The following is a 20,898-nucleotide window of genomic DNA, read 5'->3' as shown; positions in this document are numbered from 1 at the left end:
TCAAATCATTAAATAAATAATACTACTAAAAATATTCTAAAGACATTCCAACTTTTCTACTCAAATTCAGTATTACCATTTAAGGTCAATAAGAATCCTCTAAATTCCCCAAAGCAAACCACCACTGCCCAATTAAACATCAATTTTTAAGAACTGAAACGGACCTAACAAGCTGGGATCTGCTCGAACCATTTTCTGTTTCTTCTTTTTCTTCCCGCTCTGCACAGCCTCAAAGTTGGACTGCTGGTTGTTGCTCTGATTGGTCTGAAAGACTGAATGTAGCGAACTGTGGTTCATCCCCCACACTGAATCCTAGAGAACAAATTGAGGACAAGATTACAGAGCACAGTGAAGTCTGGCTTATTTATACACAAAAAACTCAGAGAGCCCAAAACCCTTCCCATATCCACGTGATGTATCCACCTCATCTTCCCACAGCATTTCCCAGACCACCATGCAAAAACACTCTCTGACCTACAGTTGGCCTCAACTGTTAAGTTACAAAGGAAACTTGATCCTGTGGTAAAAACTGGAAAGCTGTTTTATTGTCTGCATTGCCCAGGATGCTGATGAATCCAGCAGGGGTGCTGACCCTCCAGCCTCACAGTCCCCAGGAAGAAGAGCAGAGGCACCTTTACCTGCTGTTGCTGCTGTTGCCGCTGCTGACTGGCTTTCTGTTTGGCACGGCGCTCGAGGAACTGCTTGGCAAACTCCTTGGCCTCAGGAGTATCTCCAAGGTAGGCTCGGATGTAGTCATGGACCTCATAGGGAGACTCCACTTCCTTCAGGAAAGAAACAAACGTGGGAACTGCAAGAAGAAGGCAGACCATGAGCAAGTGCATGTTGACAGCAAACACACACATACAGTAACACCAATGTCAGATTTCTGTGTCAAATATTTGCTGGTCTAGTTCTCTGCAATAAAGCCCCATCATACAATGCAACTAGATCCTCACCTATCTGCCTAATAATGCTTCCATGACTACCAGAAATCCTCAGGAGGGCTCTGGCTGACAGACTCCAGAACTTTTTCAAATCCCACTGATTTGCTATAGTTAGGACAATGAAAATGTAAAATGCAGTCAGTTCTTCTGGCTGCTATTTAATGATGTCCTTTTGCTAAGTGCATTGGAAACATTGGTTTGATGTCATTAAAATCCCTCAGAACTACTCTGGTCAGGAAACAGAACAGATATTGTTCCCCCCATTCCTTTCCATCTCTTACCATCTAAGTTGTTGGCTGTGTTGAGTGCATGAAGCATCTGTTCACACCACTGAGTGAATCCATCCTGGGCTTTATTAACCCCCTGGAACAATTTCAACAGCTTCTCCTCTTCTTCTACCTTCTTGTTTTGTCTACTTGTAATACCTACAGATTTACTGAGGTAAAGAAAATACATAGAATTAGATTATCAGTTACCAGGCTTACCCACAGTACAGTATACAGTGCAACACTGTAAGACTATTTCACAAGATGCAAACACTTTTTCAGAACAAAATTATTTTCTAACCAGGTGACAAAATGAACTGTGAATGGTCACCTATTAGCTATTTTTGTTGTCAAAACAAATCCTGAATGACACAAAGAAAAAACAAAAGGAAAACACGTGAACATGTTCTAAGTGCCAAGTGATCGTGCCAGGAGTGGCAGTCTTTCTTTGCAAAAGCTCCTTCCCCAGTTCCTACCTGAGGCTGGCATTGCTTTTATTTTTATTGGTCGAGTTACGAGGTCCCACTTCCTTCACTGCATCATCCCAGAAACCCATGTTTGAGTTTTTGGTATCGGCATTACTCCAGATGCTACTGACTAGGTCAGATGCCCACTGGTTGCTGGGATTAGTGTTTAGAGAGCCCCACACTGAATTCCCAATGCTGGTGTGCAGGTTAGAGTGCTGTTGAGAAATAACAAAGAGATGCTGGTTATTAGCACAGACCCAGCAGAAAAGACAAGAACAGACAGAGGGAAGTGGCATGGCTGCTTTCCCCCATGTACTGATTAGATAAACAATCATACCGTGGTATTTCTGACTCTGTTTGGCTGCTGGTGCTGCTGTTGCTGCTGTTTCTGCATCTGTCTTGCCTCTTCCTGCTGTATCTCCAGCAGGGACTTGGTGGTGCCTGTTGGTTTGGTGACATTACCCCAGCCTGACAATTTCTGCTGCTGTTGCTGCTGCTGTTGCTGGAGGGCCTTCATTAGTTCACGCTGCTGGCGCCTTTGCTGTTGCATTCAAGACAAAAGTGCTTGTAAATACTTTCAGATGATCATTACTTTATTCAAAAGTCTAACTTGGAAACTGGTTTTAATCCACTTTCTTCTAGAGAAGTCTGGCTGACCTATTACTGTCCTGGGCCATTACAGTTCCTCCAAAAAGGGAGACATGAGATAAACAGTAAATACAAATTGTTTATTAGCCTGGGACAGACTAAATTTATCAAATGATGACTGCAGTCAGCTTCTTGGAAGAACACCTTCTCTCCTACCACCTCCTGCTCCCCATCCCAACCCACTCTCCCTTTAAGTGCCCTGGTCTCATGAATATCTTCACACATGTTAGAATTTAGATGTGAAATAATTGCACACTGTTTTGTGAATATATTACACTCCCAGGGTTAAAAGGCTGCAGTTTTCCCTTTCAGATTCTTGTACTAAGAAGCCGTGAAAACTTTCACACAAGTGCTTACTGAACCTATGCCTGAAGAACAGGATTTTGAGTTATGCTATTTCAAAAAAACATTCCTCATCCTCACCATTCCTTCTAATAACCGAAGTGACAGCTAAGCAGTCCCACAGCTGAGTCCCCTCTAACAAGTTGCACTCCGCTGCTGTCAGTGTTTACCTCTTCTCGGAGCTGCCGTTCTCGTTCTTCTTCTAACTTCTGGATTTCGGCCAATGACAGTGTGGTCTGGGATTGACAAGCTCCTGAATTTGATTGCTGACCCCATGTTGAAGATGAAGGGAGCTGAGCCAAAACAGACATCATCAGGATTACAAAACATTTTAGAGAACACTGCTGGAGTATAATCAAGAAGAAACGGTATAAACCCAGAGGAAAAGAAAGGCCACCTTTAAAGTTTAACAAAACCCTAGAAAGTACAAAATGGTATAATAAGAATGTATGAAAATGCAGCAAATATAAATGGTACGTTCTCTGAATTGCCTTATGACACATCAGTTTTTGACATGGTGTATCAAGAATAATGTAACATCATTACCAGAAAAAGGCAATTAATTTAGATTTCAAAGACTTTAGAAACTTTGCATGGGCCCTTGCTCATTGTGGCAAAAAGCCATCTGTGTCCATGTGTGATGCCTTCCCAGTGTGCTTCTAGTGACAGAACATTTTGAGGTTTTAATCTGTAACTTCTCTTTCTCCTTTTTCTCATATCAACTCTTTACCCTCTTCCTCTCCAGACAGCTCATCTACCCCTGCTCTGCCCAAGCTACTACAGGCCATTCTGAATGCAGCTGTGGCTTTAACTTTCCATGCTGAGCTGAAAGGAAGTTAAGCTGCAGGAACAGGTTACCTTCATTTGTGCAAGTTGCTGCTGTTGCTGCTGCTGCTGCAGCCGCCGTAAAGCCTCCTGCTGCTGCTGCCTCTGCCTCATGATCTCCTTCTGGCGCTGGAGTTCCAGCTCCTTGCGCTTCCGCTCCTCCTCCTCCAGCCGCTGCCGGGCCGCCTCCTCCTCCATGCGCAGCCGGCTCTCCTCCAGCCGCCGCTGAGCTTCCTCCTCTTCACGCGCCCATTTGGCGGCCTCCTCTTCCTTCCCGGGACACAGAAAGGAATAAAGTCTAAGGAGACTTCGCAGAATTTAAAATACTCTTAACTCGGTGGCACTGATATTCTGACAGAACAGACAGGGACCATGTTATCTGTAATCTGTGCTGTTTGGGTTGTTCATTTACCTTTACATTTCTCAGTAATAAAGTAATATAGTCTATATTCCCTAAAAATACATGTTTCCTAGTAATATGATCTATATTCCCTAAAAATACATGTTTCCCATTGCTCCAAAGAACTTGCATGAGAATGACATCTCTGTAATTCACACCAGCTAATTTCTTACTACTTTCCTTTTACTAGATACACACCTTTCAGTCTGAGCTTCTGCTTGCTTATACTACTTACAGTACACTTTCAATGGAATAAAACTTGGCAAAAATAACAGGAAAAAAGAGACAGGTGACAAAGATGGAGAGTTTACTGTTATTACTCAATACCAGAGCTCCAGAAAAGACATTTCTGCTAACAAACGACAGAAATGGTGATGGACATCTTACAAAGGGGGACTCTGAAAAGGCATTTTAAAACACGAACTGGGAATTCTGAAATGGACCTGGAAGTTAATGTGAAACCAATCACATTTCAAGATTAGCTTGACCAAGGGACTGTGAGAGCATCAATTAGGGGACTGGAAGTTCAAGTTTCCCAATAGGGACTTTTAATGCTGACCCCAAGGAGAAAAAAATCCTGTTAGTAAGAAAGAAAGTTGAAACTGGTAGTAGATACAGACTTGGCATTGCACAGGAAGACCACCAAAATTAATCATCTCAGATGACACTGAAGATAACTAAGTAAAGGCCCAGAGGGTGCTAATTCAAAACAAACTTAATCTGATACTGTACTCTGCCTCAAAACGAGTACAAATACTGTGCTGCAAAGCCATTCCTAAGGCTAAATGTGAAGGAAGAACACTCACCCCCCACCCAAATCTCTTTACCTAAGGGCATATTGGATTCTGATTGTTTTGTCTGAAGTCAGGATACAGGTAAACAACCTTTTTTCACTCAACTCGATACTGTCTGCAAGCTCTGCTTTCTTTGACCAAAACTGATGATCTCTCAAGTACTGGTGCAAGTTTCAAAGCCTGTTTGTTGTGGCAGCCTCCATCATTAAACAGAAGAGGTCCCTTTTGCCATCCATTTTTCACCTGTTTACGAATTAACTCCTCTCGCTGACGTCTTTCCTCCTCCTCTCTTCTTCTCTCCTCCAATCTCCTAAGTGCTTCCTCCTGTTGTTGCCTCTCCTCTTCCTCCCGCTGCCGCCTTAGTGCAATTTCCTGCTCTCGTTGCCGCCTCAGGGCCTCCTCCTGGAGTTGGGAACAAAATGTTAGTCTATAAATGCCATTTTATCAACAAACCACATCAGAACACAAATTACAGCATTGTCTGGCCAAATGAGTAGCCTCAAGAAAAGCTCCCTAGCCCCAAACTAAGTTCTACCAAAACATTGCATTAAGCACGACAAACCTACATGTTAACAAGTATTTCTGATGTAATGTGCATCACCTACATAAATTATTTTAATGAAAAACAGAAGACATAATTGCCTGCCTTTGATTCTAAGAAGAATGGTGTTCGAGAATGACAACAAAAGGTGAGACTCCTCTTTTCACTATGCAGCACTAGAAGCTGGACATTAGATCTATAAATATTTTAATGTGTGGGTATCATTAACTCCTTTTGGGAGGGGGGGCAGCTGTCAGCTCTAAGTTGGAAGATTTTCCTACTTACAGGAGTTTCTGAACACTGACTTTCATGAGCACTACAAAACTCAAACCATATCTCCAGACATTAGAAAGAAGCTGACACAGCCCAGTGCACTCAAGAACAGCTACTTTTGAGGTCTCAAGGCCTTTGACTGGGCTCTCCCTAAACTATTAATATATTCTGGGCAACAAGAGGCCTCTTAAGGGCTTTGTTTTGGGTTTTCCCTAAATTATTTAAATGGCTTCCAATAAATTATATTTTGTTTTCTAAGTACTAAAATAATTTACTTAACTCAAAAATTAAACATTAGCACCCTTTCCTATCAACATAAACATTTTTCCAATCTGCTACTTGGGTTTTTTTGAGGAATAGGGACAAGCAGCTTCCTGTACATTGTTAAATGGGATCCCATCTGGGGACCTCTTCCATCAGTTCTGACTTTCCCTTGCATAAAAAAGCCTTAGTTTTTGCAGCCTTTTCTGACCTCTGATGTCCAGCAACTGAGTTAAGGCTACCCTGCTTTTCACCCCTTCTGTTGTCTGACTTATCCTACCAGCTCAACCTGAAGATCTTAATTTTTGGACCAGAACCTTTTTAAGCTTTTATAATTTTGTTTGGTTTTTTTTTTTTTTAAATGCCCACTATAGCAATCACACCCCTACCAATTTTTTATAAACAATATTCATAGGATGATCAGTGATTAATTGTGCAGCATGGAAGTAAACTCTGGTAAATCAAGGAAGTTAATTGTGAAAACTAAGACCCTTTTATTCAATCTGGCACCAAAGCTTCATGTACATACAGTAAAGATAAACTACACTACAGTTCCCTGGGTTTTTCTCTGACAGTGAATTTCAGATGCCTGCAACAAAACTGTCAGTAGACAGAACATCTTTTCTAAGCAATTCCATGGTACTGAACAGCTGCTAGCTGCAAGCCAACAATTCATTCATATTGCTGAATATCTCTTAAGTGGTTTGGTGCTGGATGTAAGTGCAGTAAGTGTGCTTTTCCAGTAGCTGGACATAGAACAATAGCCTGTGATTCATTTCTCATTAATCAAATCATCTTCAAGTGCAACACACACCACCTGAGCCATTTTTGAAATTTGGGCCTTTAACTGTATTAATTGGACACATGTAGTCAAGTCGCAATAATCAAGTGTCCCCAATACAAGTGCAAAAAAATTTCTGTGTGCTGTATCTTTTATTGAAAAGGCTGCTGGGTAGGCTGGAGGTGCCAGTCATTTTTGTTTGCCTGGAGACCACAGAGCAGGATCTCAGCTCAGGAGTCCTCAGTGCCAGCCAGGCTGGAAGCTCTCACTGACACAGCAGGCAGTACCTGGGAGAGATGAGCACTACTTTCCCCTTGGGAAACAAGGCTAGAATTACCATTAAAAAAGCTGTACAGATCTCTTTGCTCAGGCATGCCAGCAGAAACACTGTTGAATAACATCAGTAAAAAACTTCTCTCCTCTACAGAACTAAAGATGAACAGTGTTTTTTTACTGACACAAAGGAAAAAATACCCTGTAAGATACAAAAAGCTGGGCAAGACAGCCTTTTTGCTGACTCTTCACAGCTATAAAAATGTTGTCTTAATATTTACTTCTGTATCTTATTATGTGAAGTTTTTGTTTGAGCATGTGACCAAAATTCAAAGTTCTCCAGCTTTCTGCCACTGACTGGTATGGGAAATAATCAATCCTCTGGCTCTTAGTGCTCCCATGTTCGTAGACTCCTGCTCCAAGACATTCCCAGTGCTCTTTAGCATCCTTCTTAGTAATTGTTTTCAAACATATGCATCTTGCTGTACAGACAGCTTATTTCACATCTTTTAAAGTATCTGTAATATTACAAAAAAATCCTTAAGCAGCAATCCCCAGTTCAATAGACTCTGGATTTTTAAATAGAGAATTTTTTGTAGTTGATGACACCTGCAGTTCTGCTTGTCTGTTACCAGGGCTCACAAATCTTTTTGCTCTCCTCTTTGAAACAGGTATTTTATAGGGAGAACTAAAGACATGATTCAGAGAAAACAATTATTAGCTGGTTATTAAACCTCAAATTTTGTTCCTGAAAGCAATCAATTATTACAAAATAGAAGATACCAGGCCAGAGACAAAAGCAAAAATACAGGAGGAGCTACACAAGCTGGGCATTACTGTTTGCAATTCTAAAGTGCGAAGTAATTGATGAAAACTGTGAACAGAACTGAATTCAACATTTGGTATGACATTTCATCCTACAGAATTGAATTTCTATTAGTTATTTTTTTTTATTTAGAATTCACCATCAACAGCATATTTACTAACCTTATATACTAGTCTTTTATGCAGTATTACATCAAAAGCCTTCCTGAAGTCCAGGCAGATTAAGTCTACTGCTTCACCCCTCTCAGCTCTCACTGTCATCTCCTCAAAAGAAGTTAATCAAATTTGTTAAGCATCATCTCCTCTGCATAAATCCATGCTAATAAATCAGTTCATCCCTGATTCTACAATGCCTTTCAGTACAGAATTCAGATTCAAATATTGACCAGTTTCTTTTTTTTAATACAGAATACAATGTTATTTTCTCGTTCCAGAGAAGTGCTTAAACTCTTTGTTACCTTTTCAAGACAGTACTGCTCAGAATTAAGCATTGTGGCAATTATTGCATTGGTAATGAACTAAAATACTTGCTGTTACTGCTTTTCAACCCCGTTCTGCTTCCTTCGTGTAAATAGTTATTTCCCATGGCATCTCAGAACGGGAGAGTCAGACTGTTAACTGTACAAATCCAAAGTGGACAACAAAACTTTGGAATTTAACAGACATTGTTACACACAGAGGCAAAACTGTTAGTGAAAAGAAACAACCCAAGTCTATTTGAAGCCAGCACAGATGACACAAATTGAGTTACCAGCTGAAAAATGTGTTCTTGTTATTGAACCATATCTAAATCAATTTATCTCAAAAGTTAAAACTTTTGAGTATAATATTGCTTCAATGTTAGTTTGACCTCAAGTGGAAGATGCTTTTCTGTACAGCATAATGACTTCCTGCAAAGTAGATACACTAAAGCAAGGAGCCATTTATTTGCAGATTTGATTCCAAAAGATACCATGAAATTATCTACATTTCATATTGCACCAATTAAAATAGACCTTCTGTGACAAAACCCAAACCCTGAGTGAACAGAGATCTACAATGAACTTCCAAACAAAACCAGAGATTCTAGAGGTTTCCTCAGAAGTATCTGATCCTTACAGCAGGAACACGCTTTAAAACTGCCTACCTAAGCTCATAAGAAATACTATAAAGGACAGAATTATTTAGTACTTTTGCCTGTTATTCATGTGGTACTTTTCAGGACATTTACTGACTAACTCCTTAGTGAATAAGTTCAGCCTTGTGCTTGCCCTTATCCTTTACATGCGGAATGAAAACTTTAACTTTCACTGTCTCTCCCTCCTGCAACACTTAAGGAACAACTACATTTTCTTCCATACAGAATTCAGAAGTATGTGCTAAAAATGCCCAACAATAATGTCTCTATTTTGTAGTCTTGGATGATTAAGAACATACTACAATTCCTATATTCATTCCCCTACTGCAACACTGACCACGTAATTCTTTTTAAGACATGCTTGAACAAGCTACATCCCTTCCTTTCCCAAGTATCAACTCAAGTAAAAAAGCTGACAGACTCTCCTACCCAGACAATAATTTATTCAGAAAATCAGTTTACTAAGTTAAAAAAAAAAAAGGGAAAAATAAGCTGAATGTCACATCACTTTTTGTCCACTATAGCCCTCTACCTCTTATTGATATGAAACAGTTGCTCAAGCTCCATCTACTCCAGAACATATCCTCATAAAACACTTGACTGCATAAATGGGAAATAAAGATCAAAACATGCACTAACTGGGCAACTAACTAAAGTCTAACATTGACATTAAAAAGTTGAGAGGGATTATTCCACATGGAATAAAGGCCCTGTGCTCACAAACAGAAACCTATCTTAAAGTGAAGCATCAAAGCCCATTTCTCAGCTTGCAGTTTGGGCTCTTAAAAAAAATGAAGAACAGAAGAATCATAATTTAATATACTCACATGAAAAATATTAACTGTCTTCATACACACCTACCAAAGATTACTTAGACCCCACAGGATTCTTAAAGTGAGTTTTATAAAATATTATAATTAATTACAGATTAACTACATTGGGGAAAACTCACTTGCTTCCTGCGGGCCAGTTCTTCTTCTTCCCGTCGTTTCCTCTCATCTTCCTGCTGCCTCCTAAGTAGCTCTTCTTGTTGCCTCCGAAGCTCCTCCTGCCTTTTCCTCTCCTCTTCCTCTCGTTTGGCCCTCATTTCCACTTCTCTCCTCTCTTGCTCTAGCTACAATTCACATAAAACTATACTCAGATGCAGGTAACGTATTCCTACACCATTTCTTAGGGCAACTCTGCTGATATTATAGTAACAGCTTAATAGATGAAGCCTCTGACAGATGCTCTCCCTTAATTGCAATTTTGCCTATCAGCTGGCTGCCTACTGAGGTCAGATTCCTGAAACAGTCTAAAACAATTTTGGACAATTTTTGTTTGTAGCAAACACCAGTTCTCTACTCAGTCTTTCTACATCAGCTCCTCAAAATACCCTCTGACTTTGGAAGCGAGTAGTGAGTTGCTTTGCAGTCATCATAAAATAGTAATTTCCAGGAAACAGATAAAGTCATACAGGTTCAAACTCACAAAAATAATTCAATACTACAGTACATGTAGAATAACCCTCGAAACAGGACTCTTATGATTCCCCAAGCCAGTTCTGGTGAAAATCACAAGGATTAAGAGTACAACTACCTGGTCTCAACTCAGGGTTTGGCCTGACAGCTCATGATTTCAGTTTAAAACAGAGGTGGCTAGTGAAGAGGTTTTAATCACAAATGTAGAACACAACCACTATTTCAGAGGTCAGTAGTACCTCCACAGTGATGGTTTCCAAACAGCTGTCCACAAGGATTTCATAACTTGTTTTTATAAACCCTATTCTCTTTATGGTGTTTTCCATGAAAATCTAGTCAAAACCATCCATTGACGAGCTCGGTCTTCCACTGGCTCAAGAACCACAATTACACTGAAGAAGAGCAATCCCAACTTCTTACAGTACAAAACAGTTTCTGACCTTTGCAGCCTTGGCCTTCTCGAGCTGCTGAAGTTGTTCTAGAGCTGGTCCCTGAGCTGCAGTATCAATGGGCAGATCCCAGACACTGCTTCCTTCCCAGACTAGATAGTGAAGAAAACAAACATTGACAAGCAAAAATAAGCACGTGAACAAAACATAACTGAAAGGGGAGAATCTTGTGTATGCTGTTACTATGTTTTAGGAACTAAAATCACATTAACACTTTTGCCTTAGTCAGTAGAGGGCCATCTTATCTTCCTGGAGAACAAGGCCTGTCCATGACTGAAGGAAGGATGGATTTCCTATGAAATTTCACAGAAGAACCAGCTATTCCAGCTCCTCCCATCAGAGTAGAATGTCCTTAAATAAAACAATCCCTTCAGATCTAGACTGCCCACAACCACAGGAAAAATTACCACACTCTTCACCGCTCTCAAATGGAACTTCTACTTCAAGGCAAAGCAGGCTGATCCAGTTAAACATCATGATGCAGAAATAATTTCACTTTACGTCAAAAAGGGAAGGATCATCTCAAAGATGCTGATTCTTAATGCATGGACTTTTCCCAAGAGACCTGACCCAGGCTAAGCACCTTACCTGTAGGCTGTGAAGCTGACTGAAGTTCCCATATAGAGCCAGTGTCCGGCACTGACACAGACCTTGTAACAGGTGGCATCATGTTCTGTTCAGATATTCTGTAATACCAACAGGAAGAGTCAACACGCCACTTCCAGGGAGAGGAGTGCTCTGAACACGCATGAGATTCAGTAACTTGTAACATACTGCTTTCCTTCCACACCTCTATTTAAAACAAAAATATGATGCGGACAACAGTAGTTGCTTGCAGAGTTCTTGCTGATCTCACCCCTGCTGTTAAGTTAAGGGCTAAGCTACAGTTTTGTATTAGTTGCTTAGAGGCCAGTTTGAGGAACAAGCATCCAGTACTGCAGAACCAGCAAAGCTCCTTGGTGACCAGCACAACATATCTGTCAGACAGGTAAATTTCAACTCCTTGTTTCCATAAACACTCTCTGAGGCAAAGGTTACATATATGAAGAAGTACTCCATATCCTGAAACTGTTTCCTATTATTCTGAAACATACTCCTATTCTCATTAGCATCTTTAACATATATAATCCTAAAATATGAGCAAACTTAACTAGGACAGACAGCTGACAAGATGAAATTTTTGTTATATACAAACTAGAGTGCAGGAAGAACAGAATTCAGTTCAAGTTTGGGCTAGCTCACCTCATCTTCAGGGCCTGGAACTGTTGAAGGAGAATAGCGAGCTGCTGCTGCTGCTGGGATGAGAGGGCTGCCTTCTGCTGCTGAGCCAGCATCTGTGCATACTGTTGTCTTCAAAAGAGAAGCAGACAAATGGTATTTGTTCATTTATGCCCAAGTTGCAGACAGATGCATGCTTTGGGACTAATGCCCACTGACCTATATAATGTGCATGCTAAATACTAGAAGAAACCACAGAACAAGAGCTTGGCAAGAATCAAAATACAAGAATACAGCCAGTTGGCTCACATGACCAGAACCAGACTTCTCTTCACCCTCAGCTATGTCAACTGGCTATTACTGCCCCATGTTTCTCTTCTAAGCTGTGCAACAGTACTTTGTCTAAATTCTGTAACGTTAGCTCAAATTAATCTGGCTTTGACCACTGCCCACTTACAATCAGTCTCTTCCCCAGTAGGTCAAGGCATTGCCTAGTACAGGAGCAGGCTCTTGCCTCATTCAGTCATAAGCTGACAATCAGTATTGAAAAACTATAATTATGACACACGCTTTCAGGGTTCCCTGAAAAAGCAATCTGGTAGTGTTCTTTCCTTTGAGCTGCAGCAAAAAAAGCTGTCAGGAACTGGCCATAACTGAACAACTGAGAGCTTTGGCAAAATGGATGACTAACTGCTTTGCCCAGCAGGACTGTTCACTGATCTTCAAAAAGCTGAGCAGCATACCAAATGTAAGTTCCACCTTCTCCATCTCCAATTCCAAAGACATGTAGCTTTCTCCTGACATCAAAACATCTGAAGGTCATTACTAGGACATCTGGGATTCAAGTCTGACCATGACAGCTACCTATAAAGCAAGTCTCACCAAACTAGCTATGTGTGACACTGGGAAGGACTCTGAAATGTGAGCCTGGGGCACACACACTTCCCTAATTCTGTAGACTATCAACATCTCTGGTGTTTGTGGAAGCAGCTACTGCTGTTGGAGGTGAAGCTCTCCTAGCCTCATTGCCCAAGGAAATAATGACAAGCAGTTGAACCCAGATGACTAAAAATGCAGAGCAGAACACAGCCACTGGAAGATCACAGGAAGTCTTACTGTATTAAAAGATGCTGATACTGCAGGTGCTGCATTTGGATCAGAGCCAACTCTTGCTGTCTAGTCAGTCGTTCTTGGTCCAGCTCACCCTGTGTTTAGGGATAAAACATTCTTTTTCAATAACATATATACCAAGAGTAGTAGATAGCAAATGCAAGCAATGTAAAAGTTGTATTTTGACCAGAAAAAAATGCAAAAGAAAATAGAAAAATACCAAGATCAAGATTTACAGAGCCTGTGAAACACACATATCACAGAGGACCTAGCCTCCCAGCCACACCAAGCATTTTTAAATTATATGTCCTTTCTATTCTTGCAAAAGTAATCTAACACCAAGTTCAACTTGGGTGCTTAGAGCACCTGCAATTCCAAGACAGAGTAGATGACACCTAAAAAATTCAATTCCTGCTTGTTAGAGAACTATTTGAATGTTGTAACTATCATATAATTACCAGATGCGGAAGTGGTGCTGGGCCTGGAGTGAAGGGAACCCTGCCCCACATTTTCATGATGTCTCCAAGTGGCTGGAAAGTCTCGTCACAGGCTCTCTTCACCAACAGCGACATCGTAAAATATCCAGCCTGGAACCATTCTGCCATCTCCTGATTACTGAACGGACCTGAAATTAGCAATTTTACATATTCAAATACATACAAAACCAGTATAAAAATATTATTTAACCAAGTAAGGACCACAGAAGTCAGTTTCACAAAACAGCTTCTGAAGAGCAGGAACATTCAGTAACCCTTGCCTTCTCTGTAAGGAGCATCTCTAGAAGGCAATTTCTCCTAGGGGATATGAAACCACAAAAGGCCCAAGAAAAAATAAAAATGTGGAAGTGTTTACTTCTTGATGTCACATTGAAGTACTTAATCCAACAACAAAAATATTTAGATTGTCACTTAGCAATAAAACCAAGCAGTGATTGACATTCACTGAACAAATGAAAGCACTTTGTGGTTTAACATTCTTTAAACTTAAAGGGATGAGAAGAAAATCCTAAAGATGTGTAATACCTGCAGTCAAGAGATTGACACAGATCCCACAAACAACACCCCTACCAATCCTATCTGGAGTTCACAGCTGAGGAATGATTCACACTACACAGTGTGAAGTACAGCAAGGAAGGAATTCACTATTTAACTGCACTTTTGGGAAGCAGATAAGCAGCTGCTAAAACAGAACCCTGGGACTTCCAAAAGAAAAGTACCTTCTGAAAGCAAAGATGCAAGTATCTATATGAAAGGCCTGCTCTATATTTCATAAAAAAAAAAATCTTAAGCAAGAATTGAAAGCAGGGAGCAGTTCCTATATATTATATGAACTAACAACACAGTGGCTGCAAGCACAATTTAAATTGAGATTTTGCACAAGCACGGGCCGGTGGAAACTTGATTCCTCTTCACCCTCAATTCTAAACAAACCACCCTCCCTGACTATTCCATGTCTTCAGGCTGAGTCTAGAAATCTGATTTCAAGGTTTTTTGTGGATTCTTCACAACAAGCTACTTGAGTGGTCACATTCCTCATCTGTTTTCACTGTTATCTGGAAATCCAAGTAACTACTGGCATGTGAAACAGGTTTTAGTCTAACCTAATTTACAGAAACATGAAATAATGGCAAACTTCAGCCACAATATAAAGCACAGTTCTGGATGTTTGGCCTGCTGAGCTCATGGGGGCAGTGATGGGTTGAAGATATTTTCAGAACTTAATTTTAAAATGGTAAATTCCCTGTAGTGCTTTTGTAAAAAGAGGCACCAGGATCTGTTGGTGGTAATTCTGTGAAGAGCTCTTTAATAATTCTGTGAAACAAAAGAGGAAGTGTAAATGGCACAGACCTACCCTGAATTTCTCCTTGTGGATCTTTGTAGTACCACTTCTGCATGGCTTCGTGGAACAGGGGCATAGAGGAACCCTTTGCTCTGTGCTCTTGGATTTTTGCTGCTAGTCTTTCATCATCAAGGGCACTGTCCTGCAGATATGCCACCATCTTTTCTGCTTGCTGCAGGAGACATCAAAACCAGCAAGAAATATGAGTTAAATGGGAGCTTAGATTTGAAAATGACCGTACCAAACACAACCACGTTGTGCTACCCAGTGCTCCAGAGTGAATACCAGGAATGACAAGCAGTCCCAGGACAGGAGTGACTGTTACACAAATCTGGAGCTCTGTCCACCACACTTATCAGGCAGAATCCTGAACAGGCACAGTTCACCTGCTTATAAAAAGCTTTAGAGCAACTTGCTAAGGATGTCCATGCAGTACCACAGTGAAAAATAAAACAGGCATGGGAGCATGAGCACAAAGAAGGCTCTACACCTCAGCAGTCACAACAGTTTCATCAACACAATGTTGTAATTCACTTACAGGATTTTTGGTTGGGTTTTTGCTTGCTTGATGGTTTGTTTGTGTGTGGGTCTTAACAGACATACATAATTTCTCAAAGCAAATGATAATAAGGCTCCTTGACAGTGATCATAAACGTTACAGTCTCTAGCTTTTTAACACAGGGTATAGCATCAAAAGATTGAATTATTTGCCAAAAAAACCAAAAACCAAAACAACAAAACCAGAGAAGCAGATTTCAGCATACATTGTGGAGTGTAAAGTTTCAGCTGCATTTCTGATTTTATGGGCTCCAAATGTTTTTTGCATTCCACATTCCTCCAGTCTCATGATTGTCAACAACAAAGGAATTAGAAAAATTCTACCTGCTCTAGGTGTTTGAGGCCCTCTTCATCATCTGGGTCAGTGGGAATGTTGCCCATGCCTGGAGCAGCTGTAACAGGTGTTTGAACTGGCCGCAGAGCAGGATTTGAATTGGAAACAGGAGGAGGAAGATGAGCAGAAGCAGCTGTGTCTGCAGAAATCTGTGGCAAAGGTTGAGCAAGAGAAGCCAAATCTAAAGAAAAATGTTAAAGTTAGTTCATTATCTTTAACATAAATGACAATTACTTTTAAGAACTTAATGCAGAGAATATTCAACAACTCAAATTTAGCACCAAAACAAAAGTATTTTCAGATCTTCCTGAATGTATTGCTTACAGCATAGGCACTCAGCCTAACTTCAAGGAACAAACAATTAGTTCTATCAGTGCAGAACTTGGCACATTTGAGCATATCCCATTTCCTGGCCACACACATTTGTCCAGACTATTCTGCTGTACCACAGTGAGGCACATCCACAACTAGCTCATGTTTCTCTGCACTGCATTTCAGTGTGAAGTACCAGTGCACTGAAAGCATTTGAGATGGCATATCCAACAAATTCTGTATTTATAGACCAGTTGGTGAATTCCGGCTTTCCATCACCATAATCCAGTCCTTGCCTCTTTTAAGGGTCTAGAATTACTCACAGTGAGTAATGGAAACTGACTAAATTTATCTGTCAGGTTTATTACCTTCCCCTCTGTTGGGCATTTTGGCTGACAATGTATTCTCCACTCGATTCTCTTTATCTTCTGTTTTTTCTGTTCTTTCTGGCACAGTCTCTTCCTTCCTTTCAAAAAGGTTTGTCTGCAGTGGGTCTGGAGGCTGGGACTTCGGTGGGGTGTCTGACCTGGCAGCTGGAGATGATGCCTGAGCTGCTTCTTCCACTGCTTCTGTAACAGGGCACAGTTCTAAGTAACTGAATTACAGGAAATCTACACTGACAGCTGCAGAAGTCCTCCTTACCTGCCACTACTCTTTCTGTTTTCTCCCCCTCTTTCTTGGTCTTTTCATGATCTTTGGCTTCTTCATTGTGGCTCCCTTCAGAATCAGACCTTTCTTCCCCTTCCTCCACAGGCCGGAAGTCCATCTCCTGTTCCTCTGGTATTGGCTCCTTCTGCACTTTCTGCAAAGTCAACACAACCATCCATAACCCACCTGACATCACGGGATGTTTGCGCCAAGTGACCCAAGGGTCCAAAGCAGCTTTTCACCTTTAAAGAGAGAAATGCTCCAGAGGAGTCAAACGTGCCCATTTCTTCCTCTGCATCCTCCAAGCACCACTCAGGGAGACTGTCCCTGTCGTCGTCCATACTGCCACTGCCGCAGCGCACGCGGCGATAGCCCCGCTCGTCATCTCGGTCCCGGAAATCAAACTCGAATCTCCGCCGTCGCTCCATGTGCTCCCGCCAGCCTGCGGAATGAGGGCCGTCTAAGGCAGGGAAAGGAGCTTTACCACACGGTCCTGGGGCAGTGCTCATGCAATGGGGGGAGGGACACTGACAGCAACTCAGAAAGCCCCTACATGGTACAGCTCACCTATGAACAGGCAACTTCAAGGACAAGGCAAAGAAAAGAATCATCTTGCTAATAAGCAGAAGACTCTCAAATATTGTCCACTGTATATCCTCATTATAAATTCTGGAATAAACATTAAAAACCACATAAGGCTAAAAAAGCTCAGCTACAAAATCTAGAACAGGCACCAAAATAGGACAAGCAACACTAGTTGCCAATTGAACTTACTAGCCATCATTGGATTAAGTCTTTTATGGCACTCTTCTTTATAAGTGTAAGATTTTGTATTTTCCTTCAGGGACTCTGAAGAAGTCACATCCTAAACAGAACACCCATGTTTTTGCCTCTTGCCCTCAGCTATGCTTTTATGCACGTACATGAAAAATGGAGTGACAGCTGTTCAAATACCTTTGAAAGAACTGGTCAGTTTCCTGAATGTTTTTTTTTAGCCGTGGAATACCAAAACTTGGAAAGATAAGAAGTGGGAGAACTTTCCCAATTCATGTATAAACTTCATATTCAAAAAACACCTTCATTCACTGAAGCTTCAAATGCTCCGAGTGCAATGATGTTATTCAAGTTGTAAAGAACTGGCTGCTAAGGAAAACAAACTGGGAGTGAAAGGACTGTACAGAGCTCTCCACGCAATACAAGCCATCTTTATCACAAAGGTGCAAAGCAAACACACCTTAGTGCTTTTCATGGTGGCTGCTCTTTACTGGATTAAAAAAAAAGTAAATTCTTTTTTTTGCTCCAAGAATCTGTGCACCAGAATCAGCGCAGCCTCACAGTATCAAATGTCTACCAAAAAGAATTAAAAAAAAAACCACAGTAAAGGGGAGAAATGTGCTCCTGTTTCATGAATGAAGAATGTTTCCACACTGACCTTAATATCCTAACTATTAATATTACCCATGCAAAAAATCCACGTTTGTCTCACAAATGCAGGAAATGTAAAACAAACTTGTTCCAGAAACTTTATGACCTTCAATCTTAGATTTTACCATGGAAACACAAATGTTAGACTTTTACGAGGCCTTCACTATTCCATATGTGCTTATTTGCAAATAATTCCACTGGATAACTTAACCTATGCTTCTAGTTATGCCTCACAAAGAAACCAGGATGAAACCATCAAATCAATGTTCTGAGGCAATCTTTTTAATGCTACTAAGGAGAGAAATTTAAGTGTGCAAGGTAGTTGACAACCAGCCAGCAATTTCTGATTGAATAGACTGCCCTTCGCTACAAGCAGCAATGTCCATGTCAGGGCTCCCAGCAGGGGGACAGAGCTGTGGCCTGAACCTGGCAATGCCATAGTGTATGGATTAACAGCTCTGCCTGTTTGCTACCCTAGCGCTAACAACAGGCTGAGCCATCTATTCTTCAGCTCTCTTTTGTGTGGAATAGGAAAACTGAGTATTAAGAACTTCCTACACAGCCATAAATGGGCCATCTAGAGACCCTACACTGAGAGGAGCCTCTATTTTCCCACAGTTCACAAGCCAATACCAGGCACAAGCTCATCATTGTGAGACGCAGAAATGCAGTTTTCGAAGGTGAATTCTAAACATTTTTTAAGCCCAGGTATCTTCAAAGTTAGAACCATTTAGTCTGCTTGCAGAGATTTTGTCACACCACCTTTTACAGCTCCCACGTTTTCAGAGCTATGTGGAGAGGCAAAAAGACATAGGTACAGCAGACTCACACCCCTGTTTCTTAGTAACAAAATGTGCTTGTAAAAGCCCAATTAGAATGTAGGCCATAATTCAGGTCTGAAATGTCAGGCTGCCAACCTTTTAAAGCAAGCCAAAAGTAGAGATAAACCTGGATTCTTAACTGATGTTTTTTAAACAACAGTTAAGACACAAACACAGCTTTAAGTTCAGCCCTATACTATCACTAGGAAGCAGTTACATGTTCAATATGTCAAGTGTAGAGACAATCTTAAGTTTAATTTATCCCTTGCAATTTATGGTGACATTGTAGGAAAAAGGACTACTGGCTGCTTCAAGAAATCCAAGAACACATTAGACTTACTAATAGCTATTTCTCTCTTTAAAGTTATATTCTCTAACTCAGCAGTGAAATTTTCAATATCTACTAAAACACTTAAAAGAATAGTACACTTTTTTTGGCATATATTATATATAAACCTAGTTCTTTGCTCAATTTTGGAACAAGATTCTCCAATGTATTTTAGCTGCTTCACAACATTTAAGAAATGCAAGGAACAATGCCCAAAAATTCAACTTGAGTTGAATAGCAGCACCTGATTCTGAAAGTGGAGTGAGTCAAGATAAATTTGAAAAGCCTTTCAAATGAAGCAGTAACTAAAGAATCTCTACATGAGAGTACAGTCTAATGCCTCTCTCAAATGCTTTTCAGGAAAATGACCAATTTGAAGAGCTATTTAAGCAAAGACACAAAATCATATCAAAAATTCTAGGCAAGAAAAACTTATTCTTATTTCTTAAGGCTGGTAATATAATATAAGGCTTGGTAACCAAAACCATGAACATCTATAGATCAGTCACTAATTTTGAGACCAAAACAGGTTCATGTTTCTGACAAATTTAAAGCCTTGCAAATTTAAAGGGCAGTCATTGTATGAATGCAAAAATTGGAACAACAGAAAGAGGGGTGGTTTGGACATTTATAATTTTAAAACATGGTTAAAAATTAAAAGGAAAAAGAACCAGAACTTCAAAGCAGCCAGTGAATCTAAATCTGCGATCACACTCTTCTAGTAGATATTAAAGCCAGTCTAAAGATCCTAGCAGGGAGTACACAGAGCGAAGCCACAGGAAGAACCAACTAAACAAATGACTACAGTCCCCTGAAGACATTTCTCTATTTTTAGCAGGATATATGACTATACTATTACCTAACACCAGAATAAGTACAAAGAAGTAGTTTAAGCCACGCCAATTTGAGTTAAACTCATTGTTTACAGCAAAAATGTGATTTAAACCATTTTGATTGTTCGGTGGCTACTACTAAGAGAAGAATTCAAATACAGGCTCTGATGAAAGCTGAAACTAGGACAACACAGCTGTAATCTCAGGCTATCTCAAAATTAGCAACTTTTCTGCAGATTCATGTAAGTCTTTCAACAGGCTTTCAACAATACGTGCTAAAACTAACTCATAAGGGAAGTTAAGTTAATTTCTACTACACTGAAAATTCAAATAAGCAGTAATATTTTTCATGACAGAAGTGAGATGAATTTTCAAAACCTTTCTCAGAGCATCCAAAAAAGTTCAAGACCTGAATGAACCTCTGAACTTTGAGGTCTATGCTCCCTTTTAAGCTAAAGCATGCAGGCTGGTAGTCACAGAACGCTCCACTCCTGAGTATCATGCTGCATCATGAGGTAGCTGGCCTGATGTCACCTCAACTAGACAACAAAGCGGCAGTGTCTGATCAACAACTGTGACCAAACACTGGGGAAAAGAAAATTATATTCTTCAAAATTTGTCTTTTTGCCTTGCTCTAAAATAGAAAACATCTGATGATAAATCAAGCCTTGGGCTTGCTGCTGAATTTTAGTACAATAGAACAGCTGTTTGAGAGCAGAGTTATACACAGCTGTGAAGAAGGCTCAGAACAGAGGTGATGGCTGCTCACAACAATAACCACACTGAAAGTCTGGGATGTTGAAAAG

General features: G+C 40.5%; 1 protein-coding gene across 2 annotated transcripts in view; it reads right to left on the bottom strand.

Annotated features, from left to right (window-relative positions):
- GIGYF2 (GRB10 interacting GYF protein 2) overlaps positions 1–20,898 on the bottom strand; it is a 62,222-nt gene that overhangs the window by 3,710 nt on the left and 37,614 nt on the right. The window contains exons 8-26 of one of the 2 annotated variants that reach the window (XM_058844304.1): positions 16,928–17,145; positions 16,680–16,839; positions 16,406–16,606; positions 15,716–15,906; positions 14,846–15,005; positions 13,453–13,619; positions 13,001–13,089; positions 11,909–12,016; positions 11,255–11,352; positions 10,658–10,758; positions 9,710–9,871; positions 4,930–5,088; positions 3,526–3,762; positions 2,838–2,960; positions 2,015–2,218; positions 1,687–1,892; positions 1,226–1,380; positions 639–808; positions 165–312 (exon numbers count right to left, since the gene is read on the bottom strand). In XM_058844304.1, the coding sequence (XP_058700287.1) occupies positions 165–312; positions 639–808; positions 1,226–1,380; positions 1,687–1,892; positions 2,015–2,218; positions 2,838–2,960; positions 3,526–3,762; positions 4,930–5,088; positions 9,710–9,871; positions 10,658–10,758; positions 11,255–11,352; positions 11,909–12,016; positions 13,001–13,089; positions 13,453–13,619; positions 14,846–15,005; positions 15,716–15,906; positions 16,406–16,606; positions 16,680–16,839; positions 16,928–17,145 (3,057 nt within the window). Of the gene's footprint in view, positions 1–164; positions 313–638; positions 809–1,225; positions 1,381–1,682; positions 1,893–2,014; positions 2,219–2,837; positions 2,961–3,525; positions 3,763–4,929; positions 5,089–9,709; positions 9,872–10,657; positions 10,759–11,254; positions 11,353–11,908; positions 12,017–13,000; positions 13,090–13,452; positions 13,620–14,845; positions 15,006–15,715; positions 15,907–16,405; positions 16,607–16,679; positions 16,840–16,927; positions 17,146–20,898 lie in introns of those variants that run through there. The other variant, XM_058844303.1, reaches the window with a different exon arrangement.

Source organism: Poecile atricapillus, chromosome 8 (assembly GCF_030490865.1).
Source record: "Poecile atricapillus isolate bPoeAtr1 chromosome 8, bPoeAtr1.hap1, whole genome shotgun sequence".
NCBI lineage: Eukaryota > Metazoa > Chordata > Aves > Passeriformes > Paridae > Poecile > Poecile atricapillus.
The sequence above is the reverse complement of the archived record's forward strand: the minus strand, read 5'-3'. Positions and strand labels throughout refer to the sequence as shown.